At 34.5% G+C, this 18,951-nt stretch overlaps 1 protein-coding gene across 4 annotated transcripts in view; it reads left to right on the top strand.

The window, feature by feature from the left end:
• The window catches only part of TMEM161B (transmembrane protein 161B), a 73,028-nt gene that overhangs the window by 27,082 nt on the left and 26,995 nt on the right, over window positions 1-18,951 (top strand). For 2 of the 4 annotated variants that reach the window (XM_040449225.1, XM_040449216.1), the window contains exons 3-5: window positions 7,047-7,130; window positions 9,274-9,371; window positions 13,289-13,445. In XM_040449225.1, coding sequence (XP_040305159.1) covers window positions 7,047-7,130; window positions 9,274-9,371; window positions 13,289-13,445 — 339 coding nt within the window. Of the gene's footprint in view, window positions 1-4,359; window positions 4,379-7,046; window positions 7,131-9,273; window positions 9,372-13,288; window positions 13,446-18,951 lie in introns of those variants that run through there. The other 2 variants (XM_040449242.1, XM_040449234.1) reach the window with 2 other exon arrangements.

The raw sequence follows: 18,951 nt of genomic DNA on the forward strand, positions 1-18,951 counted from the left end.
CATTCTTTGTACATTTGAATAGTGGGTTTTGCATGAGGAAGTAGGATTTTGCTTTTTTTTTTTTTTTTTTTTTCCTGCAATAGCTTCCTTGCTGAATCTGCTTTCCATTTCCCTGATTGTTTAGCTCAAACCTTATGCATTCTTCTACCCCTTTATCTCCGGAGGCTCTCACTTTGGTTTGCTACTTCCTGTCATGTGTCCCTCATTGAAAATACATTTTGGTTGGATTTACTCTGATTTTGTCTGATCCTGTATTGGGTAAAGAGCACAGTGTACCAACACCTTCATATTCAGTTGCTCTAATTCTTTTTGCCTGTTCTCTTTTGCATGTTGCCTGATCCAAGAATCTACAAGTTCCCTTTGGTGAGAGAAACCTACTATTCAAATGCACAGTAGGTGGGACCTATGACCTAAGGGAAAGGTGTAAACAGTCAGCTACTACCCTTGTGGAATGCCTGAGCCCTTGCTCTCTCCTTGCCTTAGTCATCTTAGCTTCCAGTTCCAGAATGCCATGCTGTCCTATTAAAATTTCCAGTAAATAACAAGATAATGTGTGTGTGTGCGTGTGTATGTGTGTGTGTGTGTGTGTGTGTATGACAAACGATATTTTAGCTACTTGTGCTGAAAGGTCTTCTAAGTTTTAAGCAGTATTTGTTTTCTCTTAAGTGTTTTTTCTCACTTGTCGAAATTATTGGGATTTAAAATGAAGACTGAAAGTGTCTATATGACCTGTGTTTTGAAATAGAGTTTTGTATTGATTATGTATTAAAACTTTTTTAGCTTGCTCTCAGTACTTTTTCTGTATTCTTGTTTAGATTTTCATTTCAAATTTCTGAAATTTTTACTTCTGAAAAATTTTGAAGTGGTTTGCTTTAAATTACATTGCTGTTTAAAATTTTAAAGGGGTCTACATCAATATATTTTATACATTTATAAATGTATATATACATACATTTTCTGATACATATTTTTTCAGTGCTATTGAACTTCAGTAAGAAAGATAATGGCCTGTTAGTATGTTATGTAAGAGATTTACAAGAAAATTATTAAAAAATATTTCAGTGATTGAGTGGAGTGTAATCCTAGGTTGGCTTTAATTTCTGAGACACTACTGACGATTTGAATGACACGCAAATTTGTGAAGTGAACGTAAGTGGAAAAAAAAGCCACTCAGTAGCCAAGGTAAATGTCATAAAATACAGTGAGATTAATACATTTAACTTAAATGCAAGAAGTTCAGTTTTTAGTGAGATCCTCTTAATACCTTTTATTTTTTAAAGTTTTTCCCCGTCTTTCAAACACAGTAATGCGTGTGATATAGAAAAAGGTAATAAATTGATAAAAAGGGAAAATAAGAGGTAATGGACTGTATTCTCATCAGCTAAAGACAATCACTGTGTACATTTTGTTGTATTTCCTTCTAATCTTTTCTATTCATATTTTCCTCTCATGGTTGTGATTATATTGTATGTGCAATTTTAGAACATTAATGCAAAGCATTTTTCTCTAATTGTATTTTTGTAACCATTCTTATTAACTGCTACATAGAATCTAAAGCTAATTAGCTTTTATATCTGTCTTCCAAGCCCATATAAGAAAGGCATGGTGCAGCAGTTACAAGCAGATTGCGAGTCATTTTGCTGAGATAGACATACCAACTAATAGCAAAAGACAAGACTAAAAACTGAGACCAGAGCTAAAGTGTAGTACAAGGGAACCATATGGTATGGAATCCAACTGTGTACGAAGCACTGACTGTTGAGGAAAACTGTGCAGCTGTACTTCTAGATTTTACTTGGAATTTTCAGATCTTAGGTGGCTACTTCATGCTGCCTGGCTGTCTTTGTATGCTCCACTTCTCTGACAGCTTTTCAACCCAAACCCTTTCTCCTCAAATAGTATGCATGCCTGCCTCAGCTTCAGCTCTTGAAGCCAGAGCTCTGCACTCATTTTCTCACCACCAAACCCACAACCCTAGTTACCTGTGCAGCCCCTCTATATTTGTAAAGAATGTTTGTATATTTTAATTTTGGCCCATGGAAGAGGTGTCCTGTCTGTCAGGCCCCAATTCCTACATTTGTGCTCTGTACCCCTTTCCCTCTTTTACCTAGACTGCTCCTTTGGCCATTTCCTTTCTTCCCTGTCGTAAATTGCTTCACTTCCATTGGGAATTATTCCTGTTAGCACACACACCCATACACGTGCTTCTTTTTTTTTTTTTTTTTTTTTTTTAAAGATCTCTTATTAAAAGTAACAGCAACTACAAATAAAGAAGAGTTACAGCCCTGCCTCTCTCTTCTGTCTTAAAAAACAAAGCCTTTCCCGTGTCCATTTCTTAGTTTTGGCCTATTTCCCTGTTTTCTGTTATAGCCAAATTTGTTACATGCATTGTCTTCATGAACTCTACTTCTCACTTCCTTAATAACTGTTTAGTTTTCTGCCATGTGTTATCTTCCCCTTAGGTGATATTATTGATTCCATAAATACCACAATTGTGTAATGACCCCAGGTTATCTCTGAGCTCTAGATTCGAAAATACAGTTTTCCTCTTGATGTTTTCACTTGATATTTCATAGGTACTTAAAAACTCAAGCATGTTCAGATTCATAATTTTTCCTGTTCTACTCCATCTGAGAAAATGTACCACCATCTTCCTTAAATCAGAAAGGTAGATATCCTTCATTGTTTTTTTTCCACTTCCTACTTTTAGTCTATCACTGTTGATTCAGTGTCCAAAATATATTTCCTTCTCTCCTTGCCTCCATATAATTCACAGAGCAGCAAAAAAGGTCTTAAAATGTAAATGAAGTTATTTTCTATCCTGTTTTGAGACTATTATTTTAGCATAAAATCTAAACTCCATACTGTGGCCCAGGAGGATGTGCATGATCTGATCCCTTTTTATCTCTTCCGCCTCCCTCATATGTTTCTCCTTGCATGTGGTGTAGCCGTCTCTTTGGCCTTTTGGTTACTGCAGCCTTCTGTGTTCTTTCATGCCTTTGTGCTTTTGGACATGCTCTTCTCTTCCTCAATGCTGTTCCCCTCCATTCTTCTCATCCTTTCGGTTGCTGGGTAAATGTCATCTCAGAGAGATCTTTGTAACCTACAACCTAGGCTTTTCTCTCTCATTCTCACCATTTGTTAGGTTCTTTTATATAGTATCCAACTTGTGGCCGGTTTTTTTTGGTCATTTTTTACTTGGTTAAATTCTGCCCCAACTAGAATACAAGCACCAAGAAAGCAGGGACTTTATTGTATGTGATTACATCTCCATTGTTCAGCGGAGTACTTGACCATAGGGGACTCCATAAAAGTCTGATGAATGGATGGATGGATGGATGGATACATACATGAGTAACAGACTAGAAGTGGCCCTAAGAGCACCCAGCAGCCTAAGGTTCCAGCTTTGAACAATAATTTTTACTGATGAAGATGACCCATTTGTCCAGTAAGAAGTGTAATAAATGCAATCTATTCTAGAAAAATGGGTTCACAAAATGAGATTAAACAAGCTCGAGTATATTTAAAAAGAAAATGAGTCCTAGAAAATGTTAAGGATCTTAAAATATTTCATTATTATAGCATTCTAAAAGTAATTTAAGTTTTCCTATACTAAGAGTTCTTTTACAGATTAGTAATAATTAGCAATTATTCCTCAGTGCCAAACAACTAATTTCATTCTTTATAAATGAGTTATTGCATAAGTGATCTTCTCAATGTTATGCACTCAATCTTTATCATTCATGGATTGTGTATTTGTTATTTGCTTACTTGCTGAAGTTCATTTGTAACCCCCCCAAATACATACAGGTGGTGCTTTCAAGATCATTCATAGATGTATCCAGATTGGCAAAATATTTGAGTGGCCCAATGCCCACGTTCCCAGCTGAGGCCTTGTTTCACTTTTCATATTATAAACAAGTGTGCTTTTTGTGGTCTGTTTAGTACCATGTTGTTCACATTTTAGCTTTAGCATTTTGTTGATTTCACTATTTAAAATGGCCTCCAAGCATGGTGTTGAGGGGTTGTCTAGTGTTTCGAGGCATAAGATGGGCCTTATGGAGAAAATGCATTAGAAATATTCACAGAACTCAGGAAAATACTATACTTATGATTATAGTTGTTAAATAAGCTTTGTTCAGGTGTGAATTACAGTGCTATTGGCTGTGAATTTAATGTTAATGAATCAACAGTATATATTAAATAAGGTGTCTTTAAACTTAAACACACATAAAACAAGGTTTTGTATTTATTGGTTGATGAAAATGTTGTGACCAGAGGCTCGCAGGAACCTAACCCTGTATTTCCCCTAGGAGCAATGTTCAGTGTTCGCGGCGACTTTATAGAACATAACTACCGCGAATAACGAGAATCGACTGTAAGTTAAAATTCTGGACTTAAATCGAAATTTCAGGAAGTGCCTCCTCACCCATGTTAATTAGAGTTTAGTGACTTTTTGGTTGGGATATATTTTATTTTAAAACCTTTAAGGGGAGAACTGAATTAATTTTGGTTCAGTGATCCTTTTTGAGCACTTACTATATGCCAGTAACTGTACTAGTTTTGAAGTATACAATAACAAGTAAGTCTTAAAATCTTTACTCTAAGGATCTTTCAGTTAGGGGAGTATTTCATTTTAATCCAACTGGTCTGTTACCAACTGCAGTTTAATTTTGACACTACCTGGAGTTAATACAGACTCCATGGGTTAAAGACCAATTTCTCTGTAAGAATGCCTAGGTTTCCAGATGCCAGCTGCACGTCCTTGGAATCCTCAGGCCACCCGTATTTCTGTATACTGGCTACTGGCTACAGATTGGGGCATTGTTATGACCCCTCTCAGGTTCATTAATTTGCTAGAACAGTTAGAACTCAGGAAAGTGCTATACTTATGATTACAGTTTTATTATAGAGATGATATAGGAGGAGATTTCGGAAGAAGTGCAGTTTGCATTCCCTCCCTGTGGAGTCAGGGCATGTCACCCTCCAGGCACATCATTGTGTTGACCAACCAGGATGCTCCTCTCAGCTCCAGTGTCCAGAGGTGTTTTGGAATTCCATTTTACATAGGTATGACTTTAAATAATTGGCCACAGGATTGAACTTAATCTCTAGCCCCCTTCCCCTTCTTGTAGATCAGATGGCTGAGGAACCCCACTCTAATCATATAGTTGGTATTTCTGGTGACCAGTTACCATCCTGAGGATATCCGGAGGTCCACCTAGAGTCCTCTAATTAACATACCAAAGATACTCCCTATCACTAAGGAAGTTCCAAAGACTTTTGAAGCTCTTTGCCAAGAATGGGGGACAATGACCAGATACATTCTTTTTTTACACCATAGGGCAACTTGCCTTATAAATAGTAAAAGGTAAACTAGAAGTTTGCCAGATAGGGGCATTGATATTTATAAGCAGATACAAGAATATATGCAGAAACATCAAGGGATGAAAGAATTTGCAGAGTAAAATGTCACTTAGTCTAGCTAGAATGTCATGTTCCAAGGGGGAGTTGTTGAAGATGAGTCTGGTAAAGTAGATCATCAAAGTCTGTGGAAATAGGAGGTCACAAATCCTATGCGCATATGAGCCTTACAGTGTGTATTCTAACTTTAATGGAAAATTTCAAACATATACAAAGAGTAGACAGACTAATACAGTGAATAATGATTTTTATGATCTCCTATGTACATATCACAATTAACAGCTGGTGGTTAACATGTTTCATCTGTTTTCCCCTTCATCTCTCCTCCCCCTAACATATTACTTTGTAGCAAATATTATTTCATTCATAGATATTTCTGTGTATATCTTTAAAGTATATAAGCTTTTAAAATAACTTTAATCCTATCTTTACAGCTAAAAAAATTTAACAGTAATTTCTTAATATCATCAACTATCCAGTCATTATTCAAATTGCCAGTTTTGCAGTGTTTTTAAAAACAGCAAATCACTTGCTAACTTTTTAAATTGAGACACTTTACTTTAAAAATGTAGATTTTTTTGTAAGTGAAAAATTGGAAGGTTTAGCACTACTAGGTGTATGTTTCTCCTTTATAAAAACAGGGCCTTGATCAAAGTCTTTGCCTAGCTGCCACTTACTGTTTTACCTTGAGAAGACGCTTATAAAGGATTTAAACAGTCATTTACCTTAATAAGATTTGCATTATGGAAAGATAACTAAAGTTGGGATCAAAATGCACTGAGGAGAGTGTCCTGGCAAGACAAAGAGACCAGTTAGAGAGTGTTGCCAATAGAGCTAGAGAGGGACATGTGCTGAACTTAAAGTTCTTACAGGGAGCAGAGAAGTTAAAATTTTAAGAGTTAAAGAACAGAATTAATGATAATATGTGGTGAGGACACATTGAAGATGAAACTAGAATATCAAATTTAAGTAGTGGGTGGGAAATTCAGGTGAGATAGGAAATTGAGAATGAACAGGTGGGTGCTTGGGAGGGAGTAAGTGATTTGTTTGGGTGTTCTAACTACATGGTGGAGGTGAATACACCCTGTTGTTGGTTAGTTAAACCCTAACTTAAAGGGTTTTGTAAATACAACTTTTTACTCTAATTCTTCAACACATAAAGTTTCAGAATTCTCCAGGTAAAGGAGGGGAGGATAAGAAAGTAAAGACTACTTGTAGTTTTGAGGACAAAGGATTCTTTTTAAGACAACTGTCAATTACTTCTGTGTAAATGAGGGGTGGGTGGAAATTCTAATGTGCTCTTACCTGCAAAGTTCACTCCGTTTACTTTTAATAGTAAGCCCGTATAGCCTTAATATATATTAATACAATGTCAGTTTTAAGAAATATATCTACAAACAGCATTGCAGGGTCTGGCATCTAGTAAGTGCTTGGTAAGTGCTGGGTTTGAATCAAAACCCTTTTAAGGCTTAAGCAGTAGTATTTAATTCAGATGAGAGTTTTTCACCTGATAATTCCCTTCAGTGTCTTCACACGTAGGAAACTCAATAAGTATTTGTACCATAAATGAATAATTCTGGTGATTTTAATTTCTTTATTTAAAAGGATTCTTTTTTTCTTAGTTTGAGATGGTATCAACATCCTACAGAAGAAGAATTAAGAATTCTTGCAGGGAAGCAGCAAAAAGGGAAAAGCAGAAAAGATAGGTAAGTTATATTGTTGAGTTTGTAAAGTGTTAATATTTGACACATTTGATGTAAATATATTTTTTTACTTTGGTTAAATGAACATTTACTGCTTATGCCATGTGCAGTTAATACATTTGAGATCAAAATCCATGATCTAACATAATTTTATTTTTTTTTTTATTTTTTTTTTGTTTTTGTTTTTGTTTTTTTTTTTTTTGATCTAACATAATTTTAAATTACCCTTTAAAAAAACCCAATATGTAGTAATTTAATATATAAGCACAGAAGCGAATATTTTACTCAAGAATGGTTAACTTTATTCTTCTTTGTGTTTAAATTATGAAAACAGTACAGCCATCATATTAAAACTTGGTGGGGGTTGACTGGGGAGAAAACCATAGCCCGTGTCTTTACCCTGTAACTCATTTACAGATACCTGTTGGTTTGTTTTTTCCCCCAGGTTTTGCTTTTATTCAGTATTTTTTAAATAAAAGGGGTAGACAGTACAACTCCTTAGGTCCCATTCAGTTGCTGCATATTATATTGACATTTAAAGTTTATGAAGAAAACTGCCTGCTAATAAACCTCACTGAATGGACGACCAAACTTATCTGTGAAATGGAAGGACCAAACTTAGTAATTTTCTAGGATCTCTCCAGCTTTAAAATTTTATATCTCTATTTAAATTGAATTCTCAAGAAAAGTACATGATAATTATCCTCTCTATATGTACCTTAGTGTCCTCAACTGAGGAGGATTTTAGGACCTGAAACTATGATTCTAATATATTACAGAATGTCATTGACAACAACTTGTCACCAAATTTCTCATGTGTATCATAAAAATTATATTAACCTGGGCTAATGCATTTGTAGGTGCTAGAGTTTTTTAAAGCATTAATGATTATTTGGCATGAAATTGAAAATTTTAAAAAGGACCTTTTTTTTGATCTTACTGCCATTCTCTTTTGTGCTTATTACAAATACACCTTGAAGATCATTGAATATTTAAGTGTAAGCCCTCCTTCTCTTTATTATTATTCTGAAAAGGCTTGATTTATTGACATAATTAATATTTTTAATGAAGTTTTCCCACAATAATTGAAAAATGTGTCTTGGTATTGTAATTAATGCTATTGAAAATTTATTATTTTCTATATACATGTGATTGTCTTTAAAAATTAAATTTAGGAATGATCACATGTGTACCTGAAGAATTCTTTTATTTCTCCTATTTGTGATTCTCAGAGCAACTCCAGATTAGGTGTTCACATTATTGAATTTCTCATGCACATAAATCTTAGTATATTTCTTCAACTCTGACTTGTTTATAGCTACAGGTTTCTTTATGTGTAGACATGTATAATTTCAAAGAGAAATGCGTTTTGTCTTCATTTGTTTTTACTCTTATACCTAAAGAAATAGTTGAATAGTTTCAAAGTGAAATACAAGAAAAGATTCCAGTTTTTATGTGTCATGTCATAGTAGAGCTACTTTTGGGGCACCTGGGTGGCTCAGTCAGTGCTTCCGACTTCAGCTGAGGTCATGATCTCCTGGTTCATGAGTTCAAACCCCGCATCGGGCTCTGTGCTGACAGCTCAGAACCTGGAGCCTGCTTCAGATTCTGTGTCTCCCTCTCTCTGCCTCTCTCCTGCTCGTGCTCTGTCTCTCTCTCGAAAATAAATAACAAATGTTTAAAACAGAAAAAGAAAAAGAGCCACTTAACCTTATTTTAGGTTTCCTGAGATTTTCTTCCATTTGTTTAAATATTATGTGATAATGGTATTTCTGTAATTTTAGATTTGCTTTTACTCTTATACCTAAAGAAAGAGATGTTATATTGTCTTTAAATGTATAGAAGAGAGAATAAGAGAAATAGAGTGAAATGCTAAGCTAGCAATCAAGATTTTGTCACTAATTTAGTACCTCTTACCCTGGTAATCTGTATGATTGACGTAATAATTTACATCTACGTTTCGTAGTCCCCTACCCCTTTAAAAACTACTTTTGGGTATTCTACCTCCTTTTTTGATGAAATATTAGAAATTCTGCTTTTTTTTTATACTGTGAAATTTAAAACCTCTTTTGTGATTAGTTGATACAAGCACTTGGATAACAGTGTAGGTAACTTGTTTTTTGTGTCACTTGTCTGATTTTTATAGGAAATATAATGGTCACATTGAAAGTAAGCCATTAACCATTCCAAAGGATATTGACCTCCATCTAGAAACAAAGTCAGTTACAGAAGTGGATACTTTAGGTAAGGGGAATCTTGGTAAAGTGTTTTGTAAATCTCATTTTATACAATGCTAGTGAAAGTGCTTCCATTTTATCTATTGTGGCTAGATTTTTTTGGTTAGTTTTTAATCATTAAGTCCATTTTACAGAATACGAAATCTTTTTCAGAACTTAGAAGCTCAAAATGACTTCATTTAAATTCCTTTGTCTATTCACCTAACTTGTACTAAGAATTATTTTTCCCATTTTTCAGAAGAGGCTGACTTACATGTTTGTTATGCAGTTTCTGTTTTATGTCGAGATCACAGTCAGTTTTCATTATTTTGAATTCTAGACTTCTTACCATATGTGCCATTCTGCTCCTTTTATGATATGGCTTACAGAAATGCATTTGTGTGTTTGTATTTAATTACCTGTACTAGAATGATTCAGCTTTATGCTCATGTTTAGTAGAAAGGAAAGTGGTTTTAGAATAACAAAGTGGGGAGCACCTGGGTGGCTCAGTTGGTTAAGCATCCGACTTTGGCTTAGGTCATGAATGATCTCATCGGTTGGATTTGAGCCCTGCGTCAGGCTCTGTGCTGACAGCTCAGAGCTTGGAACCTGCTTCAGATTCTGTGCCTCCCTTTCTCTCTGTGCCCCTCCCCTGCTTGTGCTCTGTTTCTCAAAAATAAGTAATGTTACAACATTGGATTAGGACTGGATTAGGAATCAAAAAACTTGAATTCAATATTTGCTTTTACCCATTGTGTATCTCTAATAAGTCATTTGGTTTTTTTTTCCTGTTTATCAGTGTTTATAATTGCATAATAACTATGATGATTTTAAATTTAAAGTGAAATTTATGTGAAATTATTTGAATCGTATAAGAGAATGATATCTAAGGTGAAACTGTATTAAACACTGATTTTCAAATGGGGCTGTACATCAGAATCATTTGAACAGCTCTTAAAAATAAAGATTCTTGGGGTGCCTGGGTGGCTCAGTCGGTTGAGCGTCCGACTTCGGCTCAGGTCATGATCTCACGGTCTGTGGGTTTGAGCCCCGCATCGGGCTCTGTGCTGAAAGCTCAGAGCCTGGAGCCTGCTTCAGACTCTGTGTCTCCCTCTCTCTCTGACCCTCCCCCGTTCGTACTCTGTCTCTCTCTGTCTCAAAAATAAATAAACATTAAAAAAAATAAATAAAAAAAAAATAAAATAAAGATTCTTCATATCTACCTCCGGAGATCCAGTAAATCTAGAGTGAGTTCTGGGAATTGAATTTGTATTTGTTAAAATGCTCTTAGTGACTCTTATTTTTGACCAGTTTTGAGAACTAATGGTTTACATGATAAGTGAGGGATAAAAATAACATATTAAAAGGAATAATTTTGGTAATGTATAAATCATAACCACCCCAGAAAAGCCTTAAGAGATTCATGTAGCATCTCATATAGAATTATTTATTCATACAGAATGACTTCAAGATATTTGAAAGTTGATTCTATATTTACAAATATTTTACATACATACGTGTGTGTGTGTATATATATATGTGTGTGTGTGTGTGTGTGTGTATGTGTATATATATATATATAATCTGGGAAGAGTGTCCTAGAACCCAAAAAATGTCCGTGAGGAACGGTATATATCAGTTGTCATACTGGTTTTCGACTGGTTATGTCATCCACTTTTTTTCTTTTTAATTATTTTTCATGCAAAATTTAAAACCTTTAAAAGCACTTTGACTTTTTGATTGGTTGTCACATTTCTTTTACTAATTTTATATGTGTGCTTGTATAAAATGTTCACAGATGTGTAAATACAAGAATATATATATATTTATTTATACATTCTCCCTGATTTCTAGTACATATTTTTGTAATTTTTACTAATAACTAATATTAAATGAATAATTATCAACTTACTAACTTTAATAATAGCTTCAACTGAGTACTTGTCAGGCATTGTTGTAAGTGCTTTCCTTGTATTAACATTCTTGTAATTCTATAGGGTATGTAATGATTATCGACCTTTTTTTGGGGGGAGGGGCAAGGACTCGAACTCAGTTAAATAATTTGGCCTGGGTTACACACCAAATGTGGTAGAGACAGTCAGTGAGAACTAGGCTATTTTAACGAACTTACAAAGATTTAAATTATGTCTTTAGAATATAGCTTATTCAATATTTTGTTTCATTTGTACAGTTTTGAAACTAACTGCAAATGATATTAGTTTAACAAGTGGTCACATAATTTCAAGAGCAAAATAATGGAGAGAGATTTTACTTATGTTTATATTTACGTAATCATTTGTGAATGCATGCTGTGTATGTGTGTTTAGGTAAAAGTAGAGAATTTTCTGCCTGTATTTAAGGTATATTCACAAGCTTAACACAAACCACTAGGCTTGATGAACTATAAATTTTCTTTTGATTCTAATAGCCTATTAAAAGACACATATGTATATTATTGAATACAAAACAAATATAATACTTGGGTTAAATATGTAGCCAAACATGTGTATAATTTGTACTTTTTTTTGAATGTATATATTATTGGTATCCCAATAAGTATCCTGGATGTCTGTCTCAATTTGTATTAGCTCTATTACAAGAACCTCTTAAAGCGTGTAAGAGTATTTGAAAAGTCACTTGGCTGTTTGCTGTGAGAGTTCTCTGGAGGAAGCTTCTGTGAATGTGAGCGGGCATGAAGATGTGGAACACTTACTTCACCTGTTATTAATAAAAATTGAAAGCCTTTAAATAAATGGGTATTTGTCTATCTGTTCTACCCATTTCCCTGTCCTCCTTCTGGAAGGTTATTCAAAAGGATGATTGTAGTGGGGAAGAGAGGTGGCTAGAGGGTAAGAATCCCTCAACTGCTTGAGGGTAAATCAGACTGTTGTTCCTAGGCTATTACATCTTTCACACACAAAAAAGCTAACACACCCATAATAACTTGAAGCAAATAAAAAAATTGACCCAGTCGTAGAAGGATTTGGAATTTTTGCTATCTCACAGAGATGTAAGTCTGGTTGGTTTGTTTTGATATTGTAAATAAGTCTTACTTTGAGTCTGGTATTTTATTTTCAGAATACTTTTTCTCTGAGTGCGTGATTTTAAAATATCCTCAGATATTACAGTTTATAACTAAATTTTTCTAAAGCAGCGTAGATCATTTTATTATGTGCCAGTGGGAACATAGGAATTGGTTTTTGTATATGATTTATTTGCACATTTTCAGGAGGTCTTCTACAAAATGATGTTGATATTTTGGACTCTACTCTGGCAGAAGTAAACAAGAATATCTGAGATGAAAAAGATAAAATCATTTATTATCAGAGAATGCTAATTTTAATGTAAACCCTTTGTTGAAGGGGTATGGTGTTATGGAAAATTGACAGGCATTTCATCAGCTTTTCTTGCAGGAGCACAAGAGGGAATAAAAAGTATATTATTTCAATCTGTAGTAACTCACAAAATTATTAATCCTCCTTTAGTACAGTTAATAACTGTAACAAAGTTTACCTCTTCCTTCATAGAAATGAAAAATGTACGTAAGTCTGTAGGACTGTATACCAAGTTAAATCCTGAAGTTAAAGTATCATCCTTGAGATTCTTTAAAAAAAAAAAAAAGCTTTTTAATTTCTGTAAAAAACAGCTACTCAGCTAAGAAAATAGCAGCTCATTTTGCAATCATGTTTTTAACAGTTTAAATCATTTTTGATAATCATTTTAGGTTTTAAAAATTATTTAATTTATGAGGTATTAAAATTTAATTTTGGATGTCAGCATTCTTGATCTGTTTTCTGCATTTTTAGATTCTCCTATTTGCAAACCTTAACATTGCGTATCAACAGATTGAATAAAGTTTAGCATGATTAAAGTTATTATAGATAAATCCTCCTGAGCTACTTATGAAAGTTTAAGTAAACCTTTTTTTTAACTTTTATTTTTCAGCATTGCATTACTTTCCAGAATACCAGTGGCTGGTGGACTTCACAGTGGCTGCTACACTTGTGTATCTAGTAACTGAAGTCTACTACAACTTTATGAAGCCCACACAGGAAATGAATATCAGCTTAGTCTGGTGCCTGCTTGTTTTATCTTTTGCAATGTATCCTTCAAAACATCACTAATATTAACATATATTTGTTCGTCTTGTGCAGCTAACACAATTAGACCTCATCTCTAATTTGAAAAAACTTTTAGATTATTAGAGAATTTTTCTTTGTTGAAATCCTCTATATTTAATAGAAAAAATTTTCCAAAGTAGAGGCAGTTTAAAAAGTGAAATATAAGAAAAGATGCCAGTACCTTTCCTTTGCTTTCTCATGTGAATCTTATGGCACAGAGGAGCCACTTTACCCTGTTTTAGATATTCTGATATTTTCTTCCATATGTTTAAATATTATGGGATAATGGTGTTTTTCTAATTTTAGATTATTGTATCATTCTCCCCCTTCCTTCTCCCAAAACAGTAAGGAAATAACTGTTCTATCAAATCAGTAGTCAGTTTTAGTGATGCCCCTGAAAATATTATTTATAGGGGTGCCTGGGTGGCTCAGTTGGTTAAGCCTCTCTTAATTTCAGCTCAGGTCATGATCTCACAGTTAGTTTATGGGTTTGAGCCCCACATCGGGCCCCGTGCTGATGGCATAGAGCCTACTTGGGATTCTTTGTCTCCCTGCCCTCACGTGCATGTGTTCTCTCTCTTTCAAAAACAAATAAGTTTTTTTTTTTTTTTAAATACTGTTACAGCAAAGCATTATAGTGTCTCATTACCTTCCTTGGACAATTTTTTTATTCTCATTACATAGAAGCTAAGTTTTTTTTACAAAATTCTAAAATTTGGTAGTTCAAGTAAGTCATTTCTATTTTGTTTTCCCATGTAAGTATCTTTCTGGAGCTCTCAATTCTGTAAACTGACTGCATAGCTGTTAACCTGGGATTTTCTTCATTGACTTTCTAAGAATTTCCTGTGCCTGTTTTTGGATCACATCATCTGCCCTTCCTTGGCTTACTGTTTTGCCAGTATAATGTCCTTGATTATAATGTCCTTTTGCCTCCTATAATGTCCTTGAAAGGGGTGCTACATTTTTTTATTGATATAATCTTGCATGCCTGAAATTATTTTTTCCTCATACTCAGTTGATGGTTTGACTCTGTACAAATTCTAATTGTTGGGAAACTGGATGTCTTCTTGCTCTTGGAATATGCCTTCCTTTCCCATTGCATACACCCTCCAGATGCTTTTTCTCTTTTGGTATTATGAAGTTTTCATCGCTGATTGGGTTAAGTTCTTGGGTTAGCTTTTATATCTGGGAAGTCATCCTTTATTATTGGGCAATTTTTTCCCCTTTTATTAAAATTAAACATTTTCTCCTCCATTTCTACCTCTCCAGAGATAATTTCTTCCAGCTCCTTTCTGTTTGAGGTTTCCTTCCATATTTCCATGTGCATACAAAGCTACTGCTTGTTTTTAGTTTTAGGCTATAACTGTTACTATTACCATTTCATTCTGGAAATGGGGACTTGGCACATTTGTCATCTATTACTGAACATTTCCCATTCACCTCATCTTCTAGAGATAGTAATGTCATTTTTTAGAGGAATATTTAATGTTTATGTTGTAATTATATAAATACTATTGACAGATAAATATTTGCCCTAATTTTTCATTTGCATTGTTTGTTTTTTTTTTTTTTTTTTAATACATGATCTTAATTCAACCTAAAACTCTTCTGGTTGTATAAATCTCTCAATATATCAGATATATGAGGTAGTATGTTAGTTTCATCTTTGAGAAAGTTCTTGTGGAGTCCTTGGACCCAGTTTCAATTGGTTAATCTTTCCACTTGATGCACAGCTATCCCATTGGGATCACCAGTTTTCACTATCTTAGGGATTGTCTTTATTTCTCTTGACTTGGAGCTATTTTTCCTATATTCCATGTCTCTTCCTTGGTTTACTTTCTCATTTGGGTGGAGCATATGCTCTAGTATTAAGAAAGGTTGCATGAGAAGTGCATTTTTTGTGATCTTGCATTCCTGAAAATATTTTTATTCTGGCTGAAAATTACTTGATCTGTTGATTGAGAACAGAATTCCGGGTTTAAAGTTATTCTTTTGGTAATTTTGAAGGCATTGTTTTATTGTCTTCCTTTTCATTCTTTTAATGAATTCTAGTTGCCATTCCAGTTTCTGATTTTTTATATATTCTCTTTTGTTCTCTGGAATTTTTACCATCTTTTCTTTGGCTACGTAAGGTGTTGAAATTTTATGGTGATGTACCCTTTTGTGGATCTGTTTTCACCCATTTTGCTGAGACTTTACTCTCTGGAAATACATGTTCTTAACTTCTAGAATATTTTTTTGAATTATTTTATTTGTGATTTTCTTTTCTCCATTTTCATTGTTTCTGGAATGTTTATTGTTCAGATACTGGATCTCTTAGACTGGCTAAGATTCTCTCTTTTCTCTCCTATGTGTTCATATTTTGATAGTTTTTAATTTTGTGGGAGGTTTTTCTCAATATTCCCAAACCTTTGAGTCTCTGTTTCTAATTTCTGCTACAATTTTTAATTTTTTTTTTTAATGTTTATTCATTTTTGAAAGAGAGACAGAGCATGAGCATGGGAGGGGCAGAGAGATGGGGAGACACAGAATCTGAAGCAGGCTCCAGGCTCCGAGCTGTCAGCACAGAGCCCGATGCAGGGCTCGAACTCAAAAACCGTGAGATCGTGACCTGAGCCAAAGTAGGATGCTTTTTACTGACTGAGCCACCCAGGCGCCCCACTGCTGTAATTTTTAATTATTTTCAAGAGCTCTTCTTTTCTTTTCCCGTCCCACCGTAAGGAAATCTGCTTGCTTTAGATTAGGTTATCTTCTTGTGTCTATTTGAGATGTTGATTTTGTTCAGAGTTGTCTTTCTGCCAAGTATGATTTTTATTGTAGGTTGCTTTTGTTTGCTTGGTTTGGTTGCAGTCTTTCATGTTAAGGACTTTTCTTAGTTCTGGTGATTGTTTTTGCCTGTGTGAAGTCTAAGCCACTAAAAAGCTGAATGAAAGTTTTAAGCAGATGGTGAGGCAAGTTGTTGAAACATCTAGATGGGCCAGGGATCATCTTTTTTACCTTCTCCAAAGCATAAATCTCCAGACCTCTTTGAGGTGGGGGCAGTTTTAAAGTGCTGCTTTTTAGTGGTGCTTCTTTTTACTAGTCCTTCTTTTTAATATCTCCTGCCACCCCTAATAAGCACATTTGCACTTTAGCCCATTGTAGAGAATTACATGGCATCTGACCACTTCTTATCCTACCTGGGAGCTCTGCAGTAACATCAGGTTTTATCTTAGCTTTCCATTTGAGTTTCCTCATGCTGTTTAGTCAGTTACCATTTACCTGCCTGCTTTCTGGCTTGTGGAGTTTTACTGCTTTTATTATTCTCATTCATTGTATTTATGTACCCTAAAACAAGTTTTCTTTATACTGTCATTTTGGTGGAGGTTAGGGAGAGACCAAAAGTCAGTGGAAGTGCTCAATCTGTTATTTTTATCCGCAAGTTTTATATTGACTGTTTAATAAGATTCTGTTTTTTGTCTTCTTTTTCAGGGACTCTTGGTAATGGCATATTCTTCCTTTGAATGGTTCTTTAATATATCTCCCTTTTTCCACTTATTCTATACTATTTTCTTAATTTTTCTCTTAATTTTCTCTTTTAACCCTTTTGTTGAATTTTTTATATCAACTTTTTAAAAACATTTATTTATTTTTGGGAGAGATGGGGAGAGAGGGAGACAGAGAATCCCAAGCAGGCCCCACGCTGTCAGTGCATAGCCCAACTCATGGCTCCATCCCATGAACCCTGAGATGATGACCTGAGCTGAAACCAAGAGTCAGCCACTTAACTGACTGAGCCACCTGGGCACTCCCTTGTTTTTTTTTTTTTTTTTTTTAATTTTAAAAACTTGGAATGTTCTCATAGCATTCATGTGTCATGGATACATAATATCTTTATATTTCTAAGGATATTACTATCTTTTAATTTTTAATTTGCACCTTGTATTGTTTATTTTCTGAGTATCCCTCCCCTTTTGCTTTAATCATTGTCATGTTCGAGATTGTTCTTAAATGTCTCATGTCCTTTGATTTTCTGTTTATATTTAATAAGGAAGAATTTAAAAATTAGAAGTTTTGTGCAAGTGGTTGCAACTTGTTGATTGGTGGCCTTTTTTGTGCACGATTAAGTGGGGACTTTATATTATCCTGGGGAGACCTCTTAATATCAGTGTCTGCAGATTGTTTGGGTCTGTCATTTTCTCCAACAAGAGTTGTCCATTTTCTAATCTTTGGGGTATAAGTGTAACAGCCAGTGTTACAGATACTGATTGGGGAAGAAAACTCAGAGACTCAGCATTCAGTGTGTAGGCATTAATTTAAATGCATGTCTGTGTCCCCCTTGTGCCCCTTGTTTTCAGGTCTTCATTGCCACCCTAAGTTTTGCATAAATATTCCCAAGCCCAGTCTTTTCTGGTTTAACATTTTCTCATAGTATTTCTTCTAAGGTTCTGCCAGAGTTAAGGGATGACCATCACCTAATCTGTATGATTAGGCAAGAGAAGTTGTAAGAAGTCTAATTATTGCTAACACAGACATACAGCCTGTCCTGTTTTCATTAATTCTGTAACCCTGTCTTCAAAGGTGCCCACTTACCTCTAATTCCTGACTTTTCCAGAAGCTTTTTATGAATGAGTTGGCTTTCTTTTCACTGGATTTTTTCCCCTCTGTAGACCCAGTGTAACAGAGAAAGCTGAAACCTAAATCAGTTTTTGCTTGTCCCATCTACTTAGATGGTCTTCCAACTTTTGTTGATATTTCTTTTCTAGAAACTGTTATCTCTTCCTATTTTTTGTTTCTCATGGCTTTTAGTTTCTTTCCTATATGGTTTAGTCAAATTTTGGAAGTAAGAATAAGTGCATGTCCTACATCTTCTATATTCAGCTAGATACTGCTGAACTATCTTTTAATACTGTAAGTGGATACTATTTTAAATATATGGTATGACTTGGCATTCAACACCAGTATGTTCTTTGTTGACTCTTCTGGATTGAGTTAGGTATAACGTAGACCAGAAGAGCCAGAACAAAATCTTAAGAGTTGACATCTTTACCAGGTATATATTCTGTTGGATAGAAATACTGATCATGTGTGTCAGTTGAGAAACATCCCCAGATGTCTAGTGCTATACTCATTTCAACAGGAGATTAAGTTGAAGCATTTAGAATATTACTATTTAATTCTATAGTATTAAATATGTGAAAGTACTATGCAGTCAGAATAAAGACCCATCTCTAGACATCAGGTTATATAAACACCAAAAATATCTTAACTTGGAAATTAGCACTAGCTCCCATGTTACTTTTTTCATACTTGAGTTCTCATGTTCTCTGAAACATCGCTTCTTTTGGAGTATGCTTGTCTTCATTTTCTTCATGGTTGATAGCATGATGTCAAATAACGTTTGTGATATTTATGTTGAAATGCATAAATAGTGCATTGATAACCAGTTTGATTTAATGTGATACAACCCTTAGTACCTATTTACCAGAGAAATTAGAAAAATGTACC

The sequence above is a fragment of the Herpailurus yagouaroundi genome, unplaced genomic scaffold, assembly GCF_014898765.1.
Source record: "Herpailurus yagouaroundi ecotype Mexico unplaced genomic scaffold, PumYag 29, whole genome shotgun sequence".
Lineage (NCBI taxonomy): Eukaryota > Metazoa > Chordata > Mammalia > Carnivora > Felidae > Herpailurus > Herpailurus yagouaroundi.